This window comes from Pelophylax lessonae (genome assembly GCF_965119305.1).
Source record: "Pelophylax lessonae genome assembly, chromosome: 7".
Classification (NCBI taxonomy): Eukaryota; Metazoa; Chordata; class Amphibia; order Anura; family Ranidae; genus Pelophylax; species Pelophylax lessonae.
In genome coordinates this window covers 237,273,965-237,291,367 of record NC_138774.1, presented here as the reverse complement: position 1 = coordinate 237,291,367, position 17,403 = coordinate 237,273,965, and the positions used below count along the sequence as shown (strand labels likewise).

Sequence of the window (17,403 nt, the reverse complement as noted above, 5' to 3'; positions counted from 1 at the left end):
TGCGGTTCAGTGCTGCAGTGTCCTGCGTTTTGGCTGACGGCATTCCCTGTCATCTGAGGACAGAGGCTTTCCGTTTAATAGAGGCACCCCGCGCCATCCGGTACAGGTAAGTACTTTCTGTGTGGGGCCTCTGTCTGGGGTGGCAGTCCTGTGTGCTGTGTGTCCCCTCATGTCTGTGCGTTTGTGGGGCTCCCTGATGCGATCCCTGTGGGGGTCTATTTTATTGCACTGCTGGCGCTGTGTGGGTTTGGGGGCCCCTCTCCTGTGTCACTTCAGTGTTTAGAGGTGCAGACTTTGAGTGCGGCGGCCGCTGCGGGTAAAAACCGCGCGGTCCGACAATTTTGGTGTGGGCAGCATGTCTGGCTTCACTATGGACTTTTTCAACAGCTTGCTATGTAGCGGTTTTGGCGCCATCCGGCGCCATCTTGTGTGTGGCAGAACGATCGTTCCGAGCACATGTCAGCGGCCATCTTGCCGAAGCCCTCCATTACTTCCTATGGGCAGCCATTTTCCCTTAGCCTGCGACCTCACTTCCTTTTCCTCTGGAGCAGCGATCGGTGTGGTAACACTCTGTGGGGCTCTGCAGACTGTCCTTTCCATTTTAACTCTGTTTTAACCCTTCTGGTTCCGTTTTGTCCCTGTAGGGGGTCTGTGTACACACTATATATAGCAGTGGGCTGCGTGGTCCGCAGCGCTCTTAAAGGGCCAGTACCTTTTACATTGTGTTTTCTGCAATGGAATCTCAGGACAGCAAATTCCCCCCAGCCTTGGTGGGGGACCCCAGTTCAGCTGAACCCCCCGTTCTACCAAATTTGGCCGCTGTGGTGGCAACTTTAGTGTCCAAAATGGAGGTGCTGATGGCTGAACGTGCTGCTAGAAAAAGGCCTAGGATATCTTTCTCTTCTGATTCAGATGGTGATATGGCTGCTGTGGGTGGCGTCCCCTTTTCAGGGTCTCGCTCTTCTCAGGACCCGCAGGGGTCTGAGGGGTAGGCGGAGGTGGAGGGGGTAGATGATTCTCCCCCGGGGTCGACTGAAGAACGCACAGCTATGGATGCGTTGATTTATTCTGTTAAAGAAACACTACATCTGGAGGATGAGCCCAATCCTCCGGGCATTGTGTCCTCCTTTGGTACACATAGGTCCCACAAGTTGGCGCAGGTTTTTCCCTGCCCCGCTGAGTTTCATCACACAGTGAATGAACAATGGCGCAGTTTGAAACGCCCCTTCACGGTGCCTAAATGGTTTCAACTGCTCTACCCCTTTGCACCTTCTACGGATTCGCGCTGGTGTGTGGCTCCCCAGGTGGATCACACGGTGGCCGTACTAAACAAGGCTACTTTGGTTCCCACTGAGGATACCCCGGTGTTCCGGGATCCTATGGACAGGAGGTTGGAGTCTGTGGCCCGCCATGCCTACATGGTGGCGGGTTCCATGCTCAAACCTATTTTCGTTTCTGTCATGGTGGCTCAGGCGGTGGCGGATTGGACTAAGGTCCTTAGACGCACTCTCGCGTCTGATTCGCCCCCCCCTGCCACGCTGGACATGGTGGACCAATTTCATCAAGGGGTCATGTATTTGTGCGATGCGGCCTTGAATGAGGCCCCTTTGGCCGCGCGCCTGTCTAGTGTCGCGGTACTTAACCGTCGACTGATCTGGTTGAAGAGCTGGTCGGCTGAGCAGACGTCACGGAAAACGGTAGCTGATTTTCCTTATGCAGGGTCTCGCCTTTTTGCCGAGGCCTTAGATACTTTGGTGAAAGGAGTCACTGGGGACAAAAGCACTCTGCTGCCCCAGAATCCGAAGAACAAGCCTTTTCGCGGTAAGTGGGGTTCCGCCTTTAGGCCCAATCAGGGGTCCTTTCGTGCCTTCGAGACACAAAACCAGGGCAAACCCTTCAAGGGCCAAGGTGGCCAGAAAAAGCCCTGGGCGGGCAAGCAAAAGACTGGCCACGCCGGTGCAGCGGTTCAATCCGCCTCTGCCTGAAGGGACCCCCTCCGGACAGGTGGGTTCAGGAAATCATTCGATCAGGATACAAGATCGAATTCCTATCGCTGCCAGCGGACGGATTCTTTCCCTCAAATCTTCATTTGACCCCAGGGCGGTTACAGGACCTGCATCAAGCGGTGCAGGATCTCCTTGCCCAGGGGGTGATTGTCCCGGTGCCTTATCGGGACAGGTTTCGGGGGTTTTACTCAAATCTGTTCACTGTGCCCAGAAAGGAGGGCAAGGTACGTCCGATCCTGGATTTGAAAGCTCTGAACCGCTTTGTGCGAGTTTGAAAGTTCCGTATGGAATCCCTCCGCTCAGTGGTGGCCTCCCTGAGTCCAGGGGAATTCCTGGCCTCTATCGACTGAAGGATGCGTACCTGCACATCCCCATTTTCGAGGGTCATCAGAGGTTCCTCCGGTTCGCCATAGCGGAGGACCACTATCAGTTCGTAGCGTTACCTTTCGGTCTCGCTTCGGCTCCAAGGGTCTTTACCAAAGTGCTGGCGCCTGTTCTGGGCCTTTTGAGGGCACAGGGCATTGCGGTCTTGGGATATCTGGACGATCTCCTGTTAAGATGCCAGTCAGGGCCTGTTGCGCGATCTGTCCACTACGCTCCAGGAGTTTGGATGGACCATCAACGTTCAGAAGTCGACTTTGTCTCCTTCGGTTCGTCTTCCCTATTTTGGCATGGTTCTGTACTCTGCTCAAGCGAAGGTATTTCTGCCGGAGGACAAGCTCCGGACCCTTCAGAACAAGATCAGGTCCCTCAGGGACAACGAATCCTCATCACTCAGGACCTGTATGCGGTGCCTGGGGTTGATGGTATCAGCCTTTGAGGCGATACCATTTGCTCATTTTCACACACGGTCTCTCCAAGCGGAGATCCTGGCCAGGTGGGACAAACTGCCTCAGTCCTTGGATCTGAGTGTCTCGTTAAGTCACCAGACCAGAATGGATCTTCTGTGGTGGCTTCAGTCCCCGGCTGTGTCGGAAGGAAAATCCTTCCGTCCGTTGCTGTGGACAGTGATTACCACGGATGCCAGCCTGTCGGGCTGGGGTGGAGTCCTGGGCAACGTGTCTGCCCAGGGCACTTGGTCGGAGGAGGAATCCTCCCTTCCGATCAACGTCTTGGAATTGAGAGCAATCAAACTGTGTCTCTTCCAGTGGTCGGGTCGACTTCGGGGCCGTCCTGTACGGGTACAGACGGACAATGCTACCACGGTGGCTTATATCAACCACCAAGGGGGCACCAGGAGTGCCCGGGCAGCCCGGGAGGTGACCGACATTCTGTCTTGGGCCGAGACTCATGTCCTGGCGATTTCGGCAGTTCACATTCTGGGTGTGGAGAATTGGCAGGCAGATTATCTGAGCCGCCAGACCCTGGATCAGGGGGTATGGTCCCTACACCCGGAGGTCTTCCAAATGCTGTGTGCGAAGTGGGGATCCCCAGACGTGGATCTGTTCGTGTCTTGGCTAAACCACAAGGTGGAAAGGTTCGTGGTGGACTGGCCACGCTGGTCCTGGTACGCGGACATCGTTCACCTGGCAGTCGCACCTCCTTGGGGGCTGCCAATGCGAGAAGATCTACTGTCTCAGGGACTGATCTTCCATCCTGCTTTACAGTCGCTGGCTTTAACGGCCTGGCTGTTGAGAGCCAGGTCCTGAGGGACAGGGGTCTCTCTCCAGAGTTCATTCATGCCCTAATCAAGGCTAGAAAAGCCTTGTCTGGTAAAATTTATTAACGTACCTGGAAAGCTTGTTTTGCCTGGTGTGAGTCCAGGGGGTTTTCTCCTCGCTCATACTCGGTGACGAGAGTGTTGGCTTTCCTCCAGTCTGGTGTGGACCAGCGCCTGGCGCTGGCCACGATAAAGGGCCAGGTATCTGCACTGGCTGTTCTTTTTCAACGCCCTGTGGCGTCTCATTCCTTAATTCGCACCTTCATTCAAGGTGTGCGACATTTGGCCCCTCCCTGGAGGGAGCCTTTACCTCCATGGGACTTGAACTTGGTTCTGTCCGTGTTACAGCGCTCACCCTTTGAAAACATCCGGGAGATATTGTTGCCTCTGCTGTCTAAGAAGTTTGCCTTTCTTGTCAAATGGATCAGACAGACGATTGTGTAGGCCTATTCTTTGAAGGAACAGGTTCCACCCTTCCCTGTTAAGGCGCACTCTACCAGATCGATGAGTACGTCCTGGGCCTACCGGCATCAGGCTTCGGTGACACAGGTGTGCAAGGCTGCGACTTGATCGTCGGTGCACACCTTTTCAAAATTCTATAAGGTTGATGTTCTGGCATCAGCTGATGCCTCCTTTGGCCGCAAAGTTCTCTGTGCGGCAGTGCCATAGGGGACCCTTGTTTTTTTGTGGGTCCCTGGCTGTTGGGGTTGTTTTTCCCCTGGGTTATTTGCTTTCCTGGGCTGTTGCTCCTGTTGAGCCTTTTCTGTTGCCCAGAAGGTTCTCTTACTGTGCGTGTAAGGTTCCTTTCTCTGATGTGGGTACTGCGTTGCCTTTTATGCGGTTGCGTCTCCCACTCCTCATGTCTACACTGCTTTGGGACATCCCATTGGTGAATACTGTATGAGTGGGCGGCGACTGTCGGAAGACGTAAGAGAAAACAGAATTTTTGTAAAATCTTACCGTAAAATTCCTTTCTCTGAGTCCTCCGACAGTCGCCGCCTCCGCCCCTCTTTTGGGGTTTTCTTGTACACTTACTGCTATGCTACCAAACTGAGTTGGGATGGCTACTGCAGGGGGGTATTGACCAGTGGGACAGCCCCCCATGGGTGTGTCTATGTTAAATGCTTTTGTTTTTAACAAGTCTTATGCCTAGCTACTCCTGTGGAGAGGAAGTCAATACCCATTGGTGAAGACTGTATAAGTGGGCGGCGACTGTCGGAGGACTCAGAGAAAGGAATTTTACGGTAAGATTTTACAAAAATTCCGTTTTATATATATATATATATATATATATATATATATACACAGTGCCTTGCAAAAGTATTCGGCCCCCTTGAACTTTGCGACCTTTTGCCACATTTCAGACTTCAACACAAGATATAAAACTGTAATGTTTTGTGAAGAATCAACAAGTGGGACACAATCATCAAGTGGAACGAAATTTATTGGATATTTCAAACTTTTTTAACAAATAAAAAACTGAAAAATTGGGCGTGCAAAATTATTCAGCCCCTTAAGTTAATACTTTGTAGCGCCACCTTTTGCTGTGATTACAGCTGTAAGTCGCTTGGGGTATGTCTCTATCAGTTTTGCACATCGAGAGACTGACATTTTTGCCCATTCCTCCTTGCAAAACAGCACGAGCTCAGTGAGGTTGGATGGGGAACGTTCGTGAACAGCAGTTTTCAGTTCTTTCCACAGATTCTCGATTGGATTCAGGTCTGGACTTTGACTTGGCCATTCTAACACCTGGATATGTTTATTTGTGAACCATTCCATTGTAGATTTTGCTTTATGTTTTGGATCATTGTCTTGTTGGAAGACAAATCTCCGTCCCAGTCTCAGGTCTTTTGCAGACTCCATCAGGTTTTCTTCCAGAATGGTCCTGTATTTGGCTCCATCCATCTTCCCATCAATTTTAACCATCTTCCCTGTCCCTGTTGAAGAAAAGCAGGCCCAAACCAGGATGCTGCCACCACCATGTTTGGTGTGTTCAGGGTGATGAGCTGTGTTGCTTTTACGCCAAACATAACGTTTTGAATTGTTTTCAAAAATTTGAATTTGGTTTCATCTGACCAGAGCACCTTCTTCCACATGTTTGGTGTGTCTCCCAGGTGGCTTGTGGCAAACTTTAAACGACACTTTTTATGGATATCTTTAAGAAATGGCTTTCTTCTTGCCACTCTTCCATAAAGGCCAGATTTGTGCAGTATACGACTGATTGTTGTCCTATGGACAGAGTCTCCCACCTCAGCTGTAGATCTCTGCAGTTCATCCAGAGTGATCATGGGCCTCTTGGCTGCATCTCTGATCAGTCTTCTCCTTGTATGAGCTGAAAGTTTAGAGGGACGGCCAGGTCTTCGTAGATTTTCAGTGGTCTGATACTGATTCCATTTCAATATTATCGCTTGCACAGTGCTCCTTGGGATGTTTAAAGCTTGGGAAATCTTTTTGTATCCAAATCCGGCTTTAAACTTCTCCACAACAGTATCTCGGACCTGCCTGGTGTGTTCCTTGTTCTTCATGATGCTCTCCGCGCTTTAAACGGACCTCTGGGACTATCACAGTGCAGGTGCATTTATACAGAGACTTGATTACACACAGGTGGATTCTATTTATCATCTTTAGTCATTTAGGTCCACTTCATGATTGTGTCCCACTTGTTGATTCTTCACAAAAAATTACAGTTTTATATCTTTATGTTTTAAGCCTGAAATGTGGCAAAAGGTTGCAAAGTTCAAGGGGGCCGAATACTTTCGCAAGGCACTGTATATATACTGTAAAAGATACTTTAAAATAAAAAAATGTCTCCAATTTCTTGTCCAAAAAAAAGAATTAACATTTATTTTAAATACTTAAAACATTAGCGTTCCTTCCAGCTCAGAAACTGATTTGTCTGAAGTTACAAATTCAATGTCCAAAATCAATGCAAAAATAACATTAATATACTTTGCAGACTGGATCTTTATATAGAAAAGCTGGCTCCATTTACGATGCAATGGTTACTTTTCATTCTTTGAGAAAATTTATTATGAACATTGAATTTCTGACTTTGGACCAACCAGTTTCTGGGCCGGAAAGAACACTCACAATTAATATTTTTAAAAAAGTGAATTCTTTTTTTGAAGATATATTGGAGGCATTTTCCTCTTTTTTTCTATAAAAGACAAACGTGGAAGTTATAAATATTCTATAGATAAGAACATCAAAATATTTTTTCTACTAATATTTTTACCTTTTTATTGAGGATAAAGGGTTTTTTTTTCCATTTTTTTTATTGGTTTCTCTTGCATTGGCTTTTTAACCACTTTAAGACGGGAAGGATTTGCCCCCTTAATGACCAGGCCACTTTTTTCAACTTGGCACTATGTGACTTTAGCTGACTGATCGTGCAAAGCTGTACCCAAACTAAATTTACGTCCTTTTTTCCCCACAAATAGAGCTTTCTTTTGGTGGTATTTGATCACCTGTGCAATTTTTATTTTTGCGCTATACACAAGAAAAGAGCGACAATTCTGAAAAAAAATCAATATTTTTCACATTCTGTTATATAACATTCCCAAAAAGAAAAAAAAATGTGAAAATCAAAATGTTTTTAACATTTTAGGTCAATTTGTTTTCTGCTAAATATTTTTGGTAAAAAAAATTTGCAGTAAGCGTATTTTGATTGGTTTGCGCAAAAGTTATTGCGTCTACTAACTACGGGAAAGATTTTTATCATTTTTATTGTTTTTTTTTTTTTTTTTTATACCAGTAATGGCGGCGATCTGCGAGTTTGTGCGGGACTGCGACATTGCGGTGGACAGATCGGACCCCTAACTGACATTTTTTACACTTTTGGGGGTACCAGTGACATTACTACAGTAACCAGTGCTAAAAAATATGCACTGTTAAGCCCTGTACACACGTACCGATCGTCAGCCGAACGATCAGCCGTCTTTTGTCCAGGGCTGTCGTGTCTGTTGAAAACTGCAAAAGACTGCACACGAATTTTGTCGGCCAACAACAGCCAACTGCAGAAGTGATGTCATGTGATGGTTAACTTTCCTTGTCTTTTTTCTTTTCTGAGCATGCCCAGTCTTGCAAATCTGCTGTCTGTCGGCCGAAATCTGTACTGACTGGCGAACAATCGGCCGTTCTGGTGTTGGCCTACAAAAATTTTAATGCCTGCACTACAGATTCTGTTCGGCCGAAAATGCGCTGTCGGCTGTCGGAAGCTTCATACTAACAAGCCTACAATCGGCCGATCGGTCGGCGGCCGAATATTTGCGGCCGACAATCGCTACCTGTGTACGGGGCTTTACTGTAATAATGACACTGGCAGGGAAGGGGTTAACATTGTAGGTGATCAAGGGGTTAAATGTGAGCCCAGTGGAGTGATGCTAACTGTGGGGGTGGCGTGACTTGTGGAATGACCATAGAGACCTGTAATCCTATATAGAAGGATCACCGGGATTTACAACAGCTGACCGTTCTCTCTCAGCGGGAAGTGATCGCGGGTGTCAGGTGGCAATCGGAACCACCTGCCCGCTGCATCGGCTTCCCCCCTAACGAGCGGGGGGCGAGAGCGCGGTGGTGGTGGCGCACACTCGCCCCCAGCTCGCGACAGCCTTACAGTTACGGCGATTTGTGCAGGAGTGGCTGCCTGCCACGGTACATCTGTGGCGGGCGGTCATAAAGAGGTTAGAGGTTTGAAATGTTGGGTACCTATTTACTCGTCACAACTTCAACTTCTATATTGTACCAAAAATTGGGTAATATTGTGTTTGAAGGACCTAAAAGTAGTTAGTGTATTTTTGGTGCTTAAAAAAAACATTGCTCTAACATCGTATGACATAGATTGGAACTACCACCATTTTATTATCCAGGGTCTCTGCTTTCAGGAAATATAAAATGTTTTGGGGGATTTAACTAATTTTCAGGCCTAAAATGATTTTTGAACGTGTACAAAAACTCAAAAGCGCCCCAGGAAGGGTTAATATTATGAACGGCAACTGCTAATAACACAGTCAATTATCTTGGGAATAATGAAACAAGGCATTGGTTTTATAAGGATCCTAGGCATAAAGTTTAACTACCTAAAAATTCAATCAAAATGTAAATAGTTTTTCCTTTCTTAGTATGTCAGCTCAAAGCATGTTCTGTCCAACAATTGAATGTCTAATTATCATGTTAATCAAGAGTAAAGTAGCATGACATTTTTGCCATTCTCCAGCTTTGCATACAAACTGGATTCTCTCTGCTGAACAGGTTCTGTGATATGAGCTCCTTATGAGAAAAACTATTGAACTGTCCAGGAATGGTCCAGATTAATGGGAAGATCATCCATAATGCATGGCTTTTAATTTGTAGAGCTTTGCAATGGGCCCTCGGGGTAGAAGGAATCATTCTGAATGTGTCGGTGCTATTTTCAGCTCCGTGCCTCATGGCTCCAGTGAAGATAAAGGAGTCTATTAGCAATATTACCTGTGTTTGTACTGACTTTGATGTGTACGTTATTGGAATGGTTTGATGGAAAAATACCGCAGCAGTTCTTTTCTATGACTGTCAATCACTTTGAAGGATCCCTATAATTAGGCATCTCATCAGCAACAATACGTACCAAAGAGATGTCAGGCAGAGTTGTTCTGCTCAGGCTTCCAGAGTCGGCACTTCCTTCAGGATCTGCTCCATTCTGGTAGTGAGATAAAAAAAAAAAAAAGCAGTTAGATAAAAGGGAGGTTGTCAAAAGTGATGTCTATGTTGGGAATGGGGTCAGTTCACCTGCTTTCTGAAGCTGGTTGAAAAAAAATGTGTTAAATAAACTCGTTGCCTACACCAGTAGTTCTCAACTACTGGGCCGCGGCCTTCTCCTTTCTGTGCCTCCAGCCAGCTGCAGATGCCTTAACTTACAAGTGCCTCCAAGCTGCCATTGTGCCCTGACCCCCATAGTGGCATATAGTGCACCTAGGCCTCTTAAGAGCCCTTAACCACCTACAGTTCTGTCCAGCCTCCCTCAGTACCTCTCATCCTGCTGCAGAGCCTCCAGTCCCCCATACTTCTCCAAAACTTAACAGTTTCCCACAGTGCCTCCAAACCTCTCACAATGTACCTTAGCCTCCTCAGTGGCATCCATCCTCCTAAAGTACCCCTGGAAAGCCCCAAGCCTCCTGGAGAGATCCCTGACCCCTCCAGAGAACACATTCCCCACAACTGGCCCAAGTCCCCTCTAGAAACCTCATCCCCTACAGGGATAGCAATTTTGATTTAGAATCCCCTAATCCCCTCCAGAAACTCAATTCCTCCCACAGTGACACCCAGGCACCCAGCATTTCAATAAATATTTTGCAGTCCTTGTGTAAGTATAAACTTTTTTTTTTCTTTTTTTTTTTTTTTTTTTACTGTTGGAGCATGGAAGACTTTGGGTGGCTTTACCAGACCCTGTTCTCAAAACATTTGAGAGCCACTGACCTACAGCACAGCACCCAATAATCTACCCTCTACTCCCATAGTGCACTAGCAAATTAAGAGATTTTTATTGGCACCAAGAAAAGTTCAGCTCTGGGGGCTTACTATACACCACTTCAGCTCTTGCACCCACCGGTTATAGACCAGAGCCATTTTTACCTTTCTGCTATGGACCTTTTTTTTTTTTTTTTTTTAGGGACATTTTCTACCCCTAATACACTGCAGCATCCCACCCAAGCACATACAAATTAGTAGAAAATAAAATAATTATTTGGAGACAATATCAGCAAAAGAAAGCCTTGTTCAGCCCAAAAAAATAACAATATAGGTATTACTACATCTTAAAGGGTTAGTTCACCTCTACATGTACACAGCATATACACAAAAATGCAGAGTAGACTAGTCGCCCCCCCCAAGGACATTAGAGGCATGCTCCTAACACCAAAGAAACAGATGCCTTGCATACGCAGTGTATGATCTTTCCCTCTCTGCTCTCAACTGCTGAAGCTACAGAGGGAGAGAATACTCCAAAATCTGGTGCAGCTCTGCATAGAAACCATCAGCTTCCAGGTGTTATTGCCAAAGCTTAATTAAAGTGTTATTAAACCTTCATTTTCTTTTAATTAAAATAACAAACATGTATACTTACCTGCTTTGTGCAATGCTTTTGCACGGAGCAGCCCCGATCCCCTTCTTCTGGGGTCCCCCGCTGGCCCTCCTGGCCCCTCCTTTTCAGTGGGTTCCCCCCAAAAAAGCCGCTTTCCATGGGGGAACCCTTAGGTGTTTGCTCCTGAGCTGCCCTGTCTGCGTTTATTGACACAGAGCGGGTGTCTTGGCTCCACCCCCTGTGTCACAGCATTTGGCCAATGGCTCCTGCTGCTATCAATCTGCCCAATGAGAAGGGAGGCAGCGGCGAGAGACGCTGCTTTCATACAGGTCGCTGGAATAGATCTGGCTCAGGTAAGAAAAAAGAAGGGGGGCTGCAGCACAGGTGGTTTTCACCTTAATGCATAGAATTCATTAAGGTGAAAAAGCTTAAGGGCTCTTTCACACACTGTGTCCGTCAAACGGACTCCGCTTTTCTCAGCGGGGGATCGATCCGCCGATCCCCCGCTGAGCAGAAGGATGACAGCTGTGTCTCCGCGCTGTGTGCGGAGACACAGCTGTCAGTTCCCCATGCATCTCTATAGGGGAAATCAGATGGGAACGGACCATCGGTCCGTTCTCATCCGATCCGATCTGATCCGCTGGACGGATGGAAAATAGGGTTTCCATCCGTCCAGATTTGATGGATCGGATCGGGTGGGATGTCAGCGGACATGTCTCCGCTGACATCTGATGCCCCATAGGAATGCATGGGGGGACCGTTCAGATCCGACAAAAAAACGAACAGGCGGATCTGAACGGTCCGCCTGTGTGAATGGGGCCTAAGGCACCTTTCACACATGCTGTCCGTTTGTCCGTTTTTCATCCATCCGTTGACGGATGAAAAACGGACATCAATGTATCTCTATGTAAAAATGGATGACAATGGATGATCATCAGTTAACATCCATTTCATCCACTTCCGTCAATGTCCATTTTTTTTGAACGGATGAATGCCCTATTTTTCATCCGCCAAAAAAACGTATCGGACAAAAAACAGATGACAACGGATGAAAAACGGATGAAAAACAGATAACAACTGACGAAAAACGGATAACACTGACGAAAAACGGATGAAAAAGGGATGAAAAACAGATAACAACTGACGAAAAACGGATAACACTGACGAAAAAGGGATGAAAAAGGGATGGAAAACTGATACATTTTGACGTGACTGAACCGATGAACTGAACGGACCGTATGTGTGAAAGGGGCCTTAGGGCTCTTTCACACACTGTGTCCGTCAAACGGACTCGGCTTTTCTCAGCGGGGGATCAAACCGCCGATCACCCGCTGAGCAGAAGGATGACCGCTGTGTCTCCGCGCTGTGTGTGGAGACACAGCTGTCAGTTCCCCATGCATCTCTATGGGGGAAATCGGATGGGAATGTTCTCATCCAATCCGATCCGCTGGACGGATGGAAAATAGGGTTTCCATCCGTCCAGATTTGACGGATCGGATGTCAGCGGACATGTCTCCGCTGATATCCGATGCCCCTTAGGAATGCATGGGGGGACCGTTCAGATCCGCCAAAAAAACGAACAGGCGTATCTGAACGGTCCGCCTGTGTGAAAGGGGCCTTAGGCTTTAGAACCACTTTAAACATGCTGAAGTAAAGGCCCGTACACACGTACCGATCGTCAGCATACAAACGTCGGCGGACGAAAGATCTGTCGCTTGTTAATTGTACGCTTGTTAGTATGGTGCCTCTGACAGCCGTCAGCGCACATTCTGCGGACAAGAATCTGTCTTGCAAGCATTGAAATTTTTGTATGCCGACACCAGAACGGCAGATTGTTCGCCAGTCAGTACAGAAATCAGCCGACAGACCGCAGATTTGCAAGACTGGGCATGCTCAGAAAAGAAAAAACACAGGGAAAGTTAACCATTACATGACATCACTTCTGCAGTCGGCTGTAGTCGGCGGACAAAATTCTTGGGCAGTCTTTGCACTTTTCAACAGACACCGACATCCCGGGGAGAAAAGACGAACGTTTGTATGCCGACGATCGGTACGTGTGTACGGGGCTTTAGAAGCTGATTGGTTACCAGGCACAGCTGCACCAGATTCTGAATGCTCCAGTTTTAGTAAATCTTCCCCATTGGGTCCTGAATTTTCTCTGTAGAGGATGGGTTGATTTTTCAGGTAACTACATAGGCCATGTGAACGCTTCCTTTTGACTGTCCAGCAGTGGGATCCTCTCAGGTTGAACAGCATCATGGCATCAAAAGGAGGCAAATGGTCATTGTGGACACAAACTGTAACATTCGGTCACCGATCGTCTCTCCTGCAAGCAGCACCAGCAAGGAACACTGACTTAGGCAAACATAAAAGAGCATCAGAAGCTATTTTAATCAAAAGTGCTGGTTAATGGGAGAGATTTGCCCAGATATTGGCTTCAAAGCCTGAGAATCAGAGCAAAGCAGCTAGCATTTTCTGAAGGTCAGCAGTGGAAGCCCCATATTTCTCTTAGGAAAAGGTTTACTTTAACCATTTGTGTCTCAAGTGCTGTTTTAAAGTAGCACTGAATAACAGAGGTACTCTCAGGTCCTGGCCGGGGTCAGTGGTGTATTAAGGTTTTGTGCTGCCCTAGGCCTGACTAAACTTGTGCACCCCCTAATTTAAATATGACTCACCCCTTCCTGTAAATGCCCCACCCCTTCCTGTTTCTAACCCGATCTGTCATCTGTTAACCACAGACCACAACCACAGTGTATCAGTGCCCATCAGCGTAGCATCATCAGTTCCCATAAGTTCAGCCTCATCAGTGCCCATAAGTGCAGTCTTATCAGTGCTGCCTCATTACTGCCCATCAGTGCAGCCTTATCAGTGGCCGTCAGTACAGCCCCATCAGTGGCCACCAGTGCAGCCTATCAGTGCCCATTGGTGCAGCCTGAGATATTTGGACATGTGTTTGCTGCCACTGATTGCAATTATAGGAATATTTCACTTATTTGTATAATGACTAGGAAGTCCAGAGTCATTATACAAATAAGTGAAAGAATCAGTGGCAGCAAACACAAGTCCAAATATCTTATAAGAAAAGAGTAATCTTAATCATCCAGTGACATATTGCGCTAGCACATATGAGGTGAGCAGGTCCAAAATATTATTGCCATCATATACAATTAAAAGTCTTAATTGTATATGATGCAATTCAATATGCTCGCTCAAGGACAAGGATGTTTAAAGAAATGAAATTATATTATTGACATGATGCCTGCCATACCTGGGGGCAGAGGAGGGTAGGTGGACCATTAGGCTGCAGTGCCACACTTATTAGCATTGGGGGCTGTCGGGCCAGTTGTATTAAGTGTGGTTGGCGGCCTGCGGTCTGTCTGAATGTCCTCACCTGCCGGTATTATATACTGGCAGGTAGCAGTATGAGTGCTTTATGTGGGTGCCAGACTTATTTGCCTCCTGGACCTTGCCCTCTGGGCCAATTTGCCCCATAAGCCTGGCACTATACTAAAAGTGTCGTGGAAGCCAGAGGGGACCCTTTTCGTGCGGGAGCAGGGAGGAGGCTGTTTTTTTTTTTTTTGTGTGGGTTGCAGTTTTTTTGTGCCGCCCTAGGCCTGGGCCTTGTTGGCCTAGGCCAAGATACAGCACTGGCCGGGGTACAGCTAGACCCACTGGCTGTTCATAGCAGTGCCTGTAGCAAATCACAGGAAACACACAATGCTTATTTGTTGAGTGTACACTGGAAGTGATGTGACAGCACTCCCTCCTAGTATGGATGCCTGAGCAGAGCTGATCGAGTCCATGCCTGCTTCTCCCTGCAGCAGTAAATATCTCCTTTAGTGATCTATTACTCATTGGTTTTAGCCAGCAATAGATCATTATTAGATGTGATCTGTTGTTTCATAGATGCATGGGGTGGGGGGATCTAGATCGAAGTGTGTGTGTGTAAATGTATGTGTGTGTGTGTGTGTGTATCCACGAGCCGACTGCCCGCCGCCTTTTTACTGCGGCAGGGCGGCTCAGCTGCGTCCTTATAAAGGCCTAGAAAATGAAAGCATATGCATCCATCTCTGCTTCCAAATGAAAGCCCTATCTGTCTTGAAAAATAATATATAACACAGTAGGGCAGACTATAAATGCTTAAAAGATGAATGAGAATCAATATATTTTTTTAAATCGTACTTACCTAGGTGGATGCAGCATCGGTTCCCCGCCGGCTCCAACACTGAGAACTGAATGATCAAACACTGCCGATCCCTCAGTTCTCACTGCTCCCTGACTGTCAGTCAGCAGCTCTCTGCTCTGACCCCCCGCGCTCACTGGAGTGCTGGGCTGTGGCATCAGCCGACAGCTAGCTGCTGTCTGCTGAAAATGAGTCATAGGATTACAGAATGAACAAGCTTTGGCTGTACTTCCCCTTTAAAGGATAAGGTGCAGAATTAAGACATTTCCAAAATGAAGCACTCTGGGATTCAATGGGATTAATGGCGAAAAATGCCTGGGGGCCTCAAGTGGTTGAAATCACTAAGACATTCTATACCCAATCATTGTGATGAGGGAAAGGGAACCAAGACCTCCATGGCCCCTGGCTCTGGTTTTGTAGGCTACGGTTATATTTTTAATAGAAAAAACCCTCTTTAATGCTCAGCCGCTCGCTATCTTCATCTGAAAGAAGAAAAACGGAAAATGAGTTCTCCTTCCCCACGTATAAAAGGTAGCCAGTCTGTTTTAATATACAATAAAACATGCAGCTAATGTGACTTTCACTAAGCAAGAATTAAAATGCCGGGACAGATTTACTGGCGCTCATTTTATTCAGTTCAGAGCTGTAGCTTCTTGTTGCTGCTTCTCACTGTTAGATGGAATGCGGCCCCCTGGAGACCGGCTATCATATGAAGTGGGGATTCCCAGGAGAAGGCGGAGGATGCCAGGCGTGAGAAATAATCAGCACCGACAATAATTCTCTCCCTCTGTGTCAAGTCTGGAATAAATGGCCAAATGAAACAAGCAAATGCCACAAAGTTTGCCTGTGCGTTTGGGGGTTGTAGAGCTCAGACCTGGGGGGGGGACACAACCAACCAGCCCTTTCATGGTAGGAACACAATTCTGTGGGTTGAAGTGTAGCTATGTAGCTACACTCAAAAACAAAAATGTAAAGCCCAATTGAACTTTTCAGTCTAAGCCCTTTTAATCTTGCCTTTAAGGCCTAGAGGCAGGAAGGCCTGCCAGATCACATTACTACTGCGACCATTACTAGAGACGGAGAGTTGTCTATGACCATGCTGGAAGATCGCAGTGAGTGCGCTCTCAGTACAAAAACGTTGGCCGTCCATGGACGCACCTGTACCGCATATAAGAGTTAAAGCCCACCCACTTTGCGGCAGCACATGTGCATTACGTGGGCGGCAGTAGGTTAAATTAGCTAAATTGCAAGTACATCAAGACAATAGGTGTACAGAATCTTACAACAAAGTGATACAGGACAGTCAGGTGGATCCTCCGGTGCACATGTGATCATCCCCTGGCACAGCAGCGCCGTATAGACTGCTCCCCGCTGGTGACTGTGGGGCAGATGGAAACTCAGATCGAAGCTTGGTCCAGCAGTGTGGCTAGGTGACGTTATCACCATGCTCATCTCCATTTACTCAATGTGAGCTACTATTGTGAATTGTGTATTGAAGCATTACAGTCTACTCTTAGGCTCCATTCACACCTGAGCGTATCATTTTCAAGCTTTTTTTCGGGCTTTTTTCAGTCGTTTTTTCTGGCTTTTTCCAGGCGTTTTTTCTGGCTTTTTTTCTGGCTTTTTTCTGGCTTTTTCCAGGCGTTTTTTCTGGCTTTTTTCAGGCTTTTTTCAGGTGTTTTTGCAGGTGTTTGGAGGCAAGCATTGACATCTAACAAAAACGCTTGTAATCTGCTAAATAAGAAGCTCATGTATGTTTTTGAGCTTCAGGCGTTTTGCTTCAGGTGACAAAACACTCAGATGTAAACAGGGGCCATTTTAAAGAATAAGATTTTGCTTGTTGGGCGTTTTGAGACTTCAGAGATGAGCATTTTACGAGCTGAAATACACTCAGGTGTGAACAGGGCCTCTTTCTTTGTTGTTTACAGTCTACTGGAACCTTGGCTTGTTCCCACCTGATAGCAGCCCAAAGGCTACATTCACATGTTAGCGTAGCGGACCGCGGCAGAATCACCGCGATTCTGCCCGCGATCCGGAAATCATTGCAAATCGCTGGACGCCTGTGCGTTGCCGTTGATTTGCAATGGCACCCCAAACGCTGTGCGATGTTGCCGCGATTTCCGCCTGCCGATTCACGGTAACATCGCGCAAACAAAATCGCGGGTCGCATGACGCCCGAAAAAGGTACAAGAGCTTCTTTGGGGCGTCATGCGACCCGCGATTTTGTTTGCGCAATGTTACCACGATTCGGCAGGTGGAAATCGCGGCAACATCACACAGCATTTGGGGTGCCATTGCAAATCAACGGCAACGCACAGGCGCCCCGCGATTTGCAATGATTTCCGGATTGCAGGCATAATCGCTGTGATTCTGCCGCGGTCCGCTACGCTAACATGTGAACGTAGCCTAAGTCTCTGGGCTTTTCCCATTTCTTTTCCCTAGGATCTTGTCATAGACTAATATGGACTTATTTGGGGCTTGCAGCTGATGGGCCTGATTA

General features: G+C 47.1%; 1 protein-coding gene across 4 annotated transcripts in view; it reads right to left on the bottom strand.

Annotated features, from left to right (window-relative positions):
* Positions 1 to 17,403, bottom strand: part of WHRN (whirlin) — a 383,412-nt gene that overhangs the window by 64,974 nt on the left and 301,035 nt on the right. For all 4 annotated transcript variants that reach the window (XM_082264620.1, XM_082264619.1, XM_082264622.1 and 1 more), the window contains one exon: positions 9,269 to 9,340. In XM_082264620.1, the coding sequence (XP_082120746.1) occupies positions 9,269 to 9,340 (72 nt within the window). The remainder of the gene's footprint in view (positions 1 to 9,268; positions 9,341 to 17,403) is intronic.